We start from the raw sequence: 7,196 nt of genomic DNA on the forward strand, positions 1-7,196 counted from the left end.
TGCAGATTCAAGACCTCTGCCAGATGTTGCCCTGACGGGAAAGTGCACCCGGGAATGCGATGAGTATGGCCACTCTGATTCTTGTTGGATGCCCGTCCGCACTTCACCCGAAAGGAAGCCGAAAAGCCAGCCCAAACTCTCTACGTTCATGCCTGTCGATGAACGGGGCAGTCCGGAGAAGCTGGCCAACGGAGAGGCCTCCCTGATGGGCGATCGCAACAGGAACCTCCTGAACAAAAAGTTGACCTCATCTTATGAGACCTTCAGTGCAGCTAGCTTCAGCAAAAGCGAAGAAACCAACCCAGAGGATATTCCCCTGGCACAGACAGGGGAATACAAGCCATCTACTATCAATACTTTAACTCGAAGGGAAGTTTACCTCTAGGAGGAGCAGGAAGTAACAATGCCAGTTCTTTCCCAGAGCAGAAGGCCCAAAGCCGATCACTCAAAACCATTGGAAATTGGGAAGGAAGCAACCAATCTGTCGAAACCAAGGGGGCTAACCAAAGAGACCAAGGCCTGGCTTGCCTCTTCTGCCTCCCTGCCAGGCACTTACATATCTTGTCTGCCTGACTTATATTGTACAATGTAGAAACCATTGTTGTCCCTGCATGTCTTAACACCGTGCTCACCTGTTCTTTTCTTTTTTTCTTCTTCTTTTCTTTTAATTTCCAAAAAAGTTACCATTATAAATTCCTTGCTAGGGAACAAACCTGAAACTGGAAAAAATAAAACACAGAAAAAATAAAACAAGAACACGAGATAGAAATTCTGGTCCCCCGCCCCAAGACACAAAAACACATGCACACATACCTACACACACAGAGAGGGACAGACAGACAGACACCATCAGAAACAGATGCATGCTGCTGAAGCATGGTTTGAGCCCCTCTAATTGTCATCTACTTGTTTGCAATCACAGGTCAGTGGGGGGGAAAAAATCAGTGGTGGGATTCAGGCAGTTTGCACCAGTTCGGGAGAACCAGTTGTTAACTTTGTGAGCAGTTTGGTGAACTGGTTGTTGGAAGAAATCATTAGGCCAGAGAACCAGTTGTTAAATTATGTGAATCCCACCACTGGAAACGCTCTACGCAGATTTATCGGTTGCTATGCGTGCCTCTGCCTGGTTTCCATCAGACATAAGCCTTCAGAAACCGTACAAAAGCAATGTGTAAAATAACTTTTACAAAAGAGGAAGAAGAAGCATTTTTTAAAGGATCATATCTGTAACACAGTCCTGTGACTGGAAACAAGAAAGAAAGGGGGAAATATATATATTCAGTCTGAGATTGTAGTCCAAAATATGAAACATTCCCTAAAACAATGACCTGTACATTTAGGTTTTTATTCGGAGAAAAACATTGATCTCTTTCTAGTTTTATTATTTTTATCATGCCTTTCCTCCTTCCCCCCTTCTCTTCCTCCTCCTCCCATTCTCTAACATTTTAACTTGAATATAAAATGATGGAATACATATTTGTACACACTGACACACATACAAACACAAAAACAAGCATACATGTACACAACAATGAATGGATGGATGGATGGATGAATGAATGAATGAATGAATAAATGATGGGGCATGACTTATCGATATCAAGAAACTGCTGAACCTGGTGTCATTTTTACAAGACCTTTAGATTGGATGATCATAGTAATTTAAAGACCAAAGAATGCGCTATGGATCAAGGAAATCGCTCGTTGGTCTTGTCCCGTAAAATCTGATCCAGGAATCACACTGACACTAAGCATGATGATTGCTGTCAACATGGATTTTAGTTTGATGCCCAAAGGAACTGATGACATGAGCTTGCTGAATTTAAAAACAAAAACAAAAACAAAACAAACCGTGATTACATTCACCAACTATATTAACATGACCCTCTGGCTTCAAAATATGTTTTCCTTAGAAAATTAGAAACCCATCCGACAAGCTTCAGAATACGTTCAGGGGATAGCTGAAAGAAGAGTGAAAATGAAGGCAGGAAGAAGAATAATGCTTCAAGTCAAACATGGCAGCATCTTGGTTGAGAATGGATGCTGAGTCTTTGGTCCTTGCAGTGTTCCAGGTTAATCATTTGCTGTAGGCAAAGGTATTATGCAGGTTTTCTTAAAACACAAGTGCATTTAAGTTGAGTCTCGTGCAATACCCAAAACCGTGTTGAGACTCCCAGGTGACCGAGAGTCCCGGGCCGACGTCAACTCCCAACATGCAAAATTGGTGTGGCTTGCGACTTTGTATATAAAGCCAATCCAAGCCACACCGTGAGGATGTAGAGTTCTCGGTCGCAACGATTTGTATAGTTTGCACTATATACAGGGGATAGGAATAAAAAAAAATGGACCAGATATTTTTTTTTTTTTGGTGCAATAAGAAGTTGCAGAGTATGGAAAACTGAGCTAGTTCTGTATTGATGATTTTTAAAAAAAATAGTAATAAAGAATGGACATTCAAATGAAACTGACAATCGGTCAATGCAGTGGAAACAGCTTGGGGAAGGGTGCAGAAACACCCATTTCTCGGGATGTACAACTTGACATTAAAGCATGGATAGATGGTTCTAATAGATTTAGTGACAAGGTAGCTTGGATAGTTTACTTTAAGAGTGACATAGAATATATTATTAGAAGTCTGACATATGGGCCAATCAGCTGGTTACAAATCCCTCCTGACTTTTGTCTTTTAAACTCTTCACTACAAAAGTGCTCTTTCTTTTAATGTACATCTTCTTTGCATTTAATCATTTGATTGGTTCTCAGCTCGCATGTAGCACCTAAACCGATGGGCACATTTTAGAAATGGAGAAACGTGGAAGGAAAGTTTAGGAGTGAATTGATCGTTCTAATGCATCCTTTTTTAAAAAACAAAATATATAGATAGATAGATAGATAACAGAGATTCAAATTTTGACTTGATTAGAGGACTGACTAAATCCTTTCCTGTATTTGTATAACTCTTACGTATATGTTAAAGGTAAAATGCTTGTCATTATATTTGCATTAAATTATGCATATTTTTTTCAGGCTTCCAACTAAAACACGGTCAGCCGCACAAAAGAACAATTGAATAATTTCTCTGTGTACAATTAGGATACACTGAGAATTCTCTTAGAGACACCGAATGGTAGCAGTCCACATTGTAGTTCTTTTGAATCTCATTTCTGGACAGCCAATACTTTAAAACAAGATTTTCAAAATCAAATTGATTGGCCTATATCCCCTTTGTTGTGTGCTACATAAAGGCACATGTAAGACTGAACAATTTAGCTAATTTAGTTGTAGTGATAAGCCCAAAGGATGTCAAAAAAGTTTCTTTTTTTAAAAAAAGAAAGAAAAATAGGTGTGCTTATTTGTATTTTCAGTAATCCTAGTAAAACCTAACCATCAAAAACATAATCAACAGCTCCTCTTACTACCCAGCATGATCCACAGATATATATTTTTTTGTGTTTGTTTTTCATTTAATTAGTTGAATTGGGAAACACTCCTATAGAGTGCTTTTTATATTAAATAAGCAAATGCATAAAAAAATGGAAATGGAAAGTTTTAGAGCGAATGCAAAATATGCAATTGTGCCTTTTATATTGTTGTCATGGTAAAACAGCGCTTGGGTTACACACTAAATATACTGGACTGTTTCCACTTGTTTCAACCTGTATATTTAACCCGGTTTATTTTCTGTAAAGCATCAAAGGGGATGGAAAAAAAAAACACCCTTCTACCAAACTCAGATAATGGACCAGTTTTAAATATAATCCATTAAAAGAAAAAAAAAACAAAGGAAGGAGAGAAAGACTATGGTTTGGGAAAAGGTGAAACAGGTTACGTTTAAAAAAGCTACAGTATTGATCTCAGTAACAAGAAGTGACGTCTCTCTTTTTTGAGGGCAGAGAAATTGATGAATCTTTGTTCATTCTCTTGTTGCTTTTTTAATATACGAAGGGGTTTTTCTGCAGGCATTTTGTTTTCATTCCTGCTTTCGTTCGATTTCACAAGGAACTCAAGTGAATGTGTTTTGCACACTCCTAGCTTGACATGCCACTTATGTAAACTTTATATGAATTAGGAAAAAGAAAAAAAAGTCATATTAACTTTGATATAAACTCTCAACGCTCATTCCGACCTCCAGCTAGGCTACTTAATCTGGGGTCAGTTTCATCCCTGGCTGGCCTACTGTCTGAGTTTCTGAAATCAAGATAGATGCTATTTTTATGTGGGGGATGGGAAAGAACTCTGGTGAACAGAAGAAAGGTGTTGGAAGAAAGTCTACTCTAGGAAATTGTCATTATTGGAAAGCAAAGGTTTGGGGAAATGGAAATGGGGCTGGGGAAAAAATGAAAGTGTGTTGAATAGAACCATCACTAACAAGACTTCAACAGCATTTGACAAGGCGAAGAATGGAACACCACCTCCAGATGTTCCATCAATGGTAAAAGAGCCAATGTTCTCTTAAGTGCTGAAAGGAACAACATTAACGTTGGACAATTCCTTGAAGAATCTAGTACTTGGAAGAAGGCCTCTTTCCTAGCTACCTGGGGTATCCTTTCAGGCCCTTCTCTTCCTGATTTTTTGAAGCACTTACATTCAGTGTGATTACGATCCGTTGTATTATTAATCATTGACTATTGTTCTGCTACTTGGATGTTGATAGTGAAGCAGAGAACCAACTTATTTGTTTATTATGAGTCACTATGCACGCAACTATGCTAAGAAAATTTTAAAAAAAAACATGGCAAAAATGTATTCGATGCTAGTCCACCTCTATTTATGAAAGATTTTGCATAATTTTATTTGCTTTTGTACAGTTTTCTGTAAATAAATTGCTTGTCATTTTTTTTTTGTCTCTGCAAATTAAAATATAACATGTTAAAATGGATACGTGTGGGTTTGATTTCCAGAAGTAGCAGAACAGGAGAGGAGAGATCAGTAGTGGGATTCAGCCAGTTCACACCACTTCGGGAGAACCGGTTGTTAACTTTCTGAGCAGTTTGATGAACTGGTTGCTGGAATAAATGATTAGGGCAGAAAACTGGTTGTTAAATTATTTGAATCCTGCCACTGGGAGAGATGCTGTAAGTTAAGAATCACCTGGTGGTGTGATGGGCAGCAAATAAGAGCCAAGGTCGTGCAGTGGTTAAATGCAGGGTTCCACCACAAAAGCGCGTAGGACAAAATCGCGCTCGACAAAAGCGCGCTGTGACGTCATCACAGCGCGACGAAAAAGTTCGAAAAAATGTAAAAATAAAGCTAAAACCTTCCCCTAACCCCCCCAAACCTAAACCTAAACCTAACCCTAAACCTAACTCTTAACCTAACCCTAAACCTAACCCTAAACCTAACCGTTAAAGTAACGAAAAACCTAACGCTAACCCTTAACCTAACCCTAACGCTAACGCTAACGCTCTAAAGCTAACCCTAACCCTTAACCTAACCCTAACCCTAACCCTAAACCTAACCCTTACCTTTATGTGAATCGGCTTGCTTTAATTTAATTTTTATTAATTTTTATTTGAATTTTTCGATCTTTTTCGTCGCGCTGTGATGACGTCAAAGGCGCGATTTTGTCGATCGCGCTTTTGTCGTCCGCGCTTTTGACGGGTCACGAAATGCAGCACTGCAGGCCACTTCAGCTGACTGTTATCTGCAGTTCGGCGGTTCAAATCTCACCGGCTCAGGGTTGACTCAGCCTTCCATCCTTCCGAGGTGGGTGAAATGAGGACCCGGATTGTTGTTGGGGGCAATATGCTGACTCTGTAAACCACTTAGAGAGGGCTGAAAGCCCTATGAAGCGGTATATAAGTCTAACTGCTAAATGAATTTAACAGGTGGAACAGGTCTGCTTTGGGAGACATTCACCTAGATCCCTTTGTTAGCATCAAAACACCAACTTTTTAACACAATATGTGAACTCTCTAGGAAGATCTTGCACAAATATAAACATAATAGATGTGCGATCTCATTTTATTTCATTTTATTCCATGTGGCATGCTCATTCTGCAGCTATTCATCTATCAATTAAATACATGTAAGGTAAAGGTTCCCCTCGCACATATGTGCTAGTCGTTCCTGACACTAGGGGGCAGTGCTCATCTCCATCTCAAAGCTAAAGAGCCAGTGCTGTCTGAAGATGTCCCCAGGATCATGTGACCAGCATGACTCAATGCTGAAGGAGCAAAGAATACTCTTACCTTCCCACCAAAGGTGGTCCCTATTTTTCTAATTGCATTTTTTACATGTTTTCAAACAGCTAGGTTCGCAGAAGCTGGGGCAAGTAATGGGAGCTCACTCCATTATGCAGCACTAGGGATTCGAACCGCCGAACTGCCGACCTTTTTGATCGACAAGCTCAGTATCTCAGCCCCTGAGCCACCAAGTCCCTCTGTACATGTAGTTGGCTTTTAAATCTAGTGGAAGCTACTATTAGTTGCAGGATCCAATCTGAGTCAGTCTTTAGGACCAAAGATTTATTCTTCCAAGCTTTCGGATTCATTCTGGGGCCCATCTTCAGGGAATCTCTCTCTCCCCAGAGAGAAATTACCTGAAGAACTTCTGAGCAGGAGATTGGACTAGAAGACTTCCAAGGTCCCTTCCAACTGTTATTCTATTCTATGGGCTCCAGCGCCAATCTGAATGCCTTTGATCCCAGTGACCAACTCAGATGTTCTTCCCAAGTATTAAACTGAGGCTGGCCCTATTTTCCTTCTGAATCAAGTCCAGGCTACCCTGATTCTGCCGATTGCAATGGCAATAGCATCGCGCAGGACAGCACGGCATAGCTTGTATTGTCGTTGTACAAATTAAATACAATGAAATTGGTTTTAGCCCCTCTGGTGCCAATCAATGGCAACAAATACAAACAACATAAATAGTATAAAGAAATATCCCAGTGCAAGTAGTTAGAAAAAAGAAAGAAAGAAAGAAAGAAAGAAAGAAAGAAAGAAAGAAAGAAAGAAAGAAAGAAAGAAAGAAAGAAAAAGAAAAACTAGTCATACCTTTCGCCATCTGCATGGAGTGATTGTGGTTATGTGATAGGATAGCATAGCATAGCATAGCATAGAATAGCATAGGACAGGGCAGGGCAGGGCAGAATCTAATAATGGGATGGAATAGGATAGGATAGGATAGGATAGGATAGGATAGGATAGGATAGGATAGGATAGGATAGGATAGGATAGGATAGGGTAGGGTAGAAT

At 39.8% G+C, this 7,196-nt stretch overlaps 1 protein-coding gene across 1 annotated transcript in view; it reads left to right on the plus strand.

The window, feature by feature from the left end:
* The window catches only part of PCDH7 (protocadherin 7), a 491,029-nt gene extending 486,150 nt beyond the window's left edge, over positions 1–4,879 (plus strand). Inside the window, exon 4 of the mRNA XM_087723699.1 lies at positions 6–4,879. Within this exon, the coding sequence (XP_087579825.1) occupies positions 6–385 (380 nt within the window). The 3' untranslated portion in view covers positions 386–4,879. The remainder of the gene's footprint in view (positions 1–5) is intronic.
* The last annotated feature ends 2,317 nt before the right edge of the window (positions 4,880–7,196 follow it).

Source organism: Thamnophis sirtalis, unplaced genomic scaffold, assembly GCF_051295495.1.
Source record: "Thamnophis sirtalis isolate CommonGarterSnake01/CBP01778 unplaced genomic scaffold, rThaSir2_p1.2 scaffold_10, whole genome shotgun sequence".
NCBI lineage: Eukaryota > Metazoa > Chordata > Lepidosauria > Squamata > Natricidae > Thamnophis > Thamnophis sirtalis.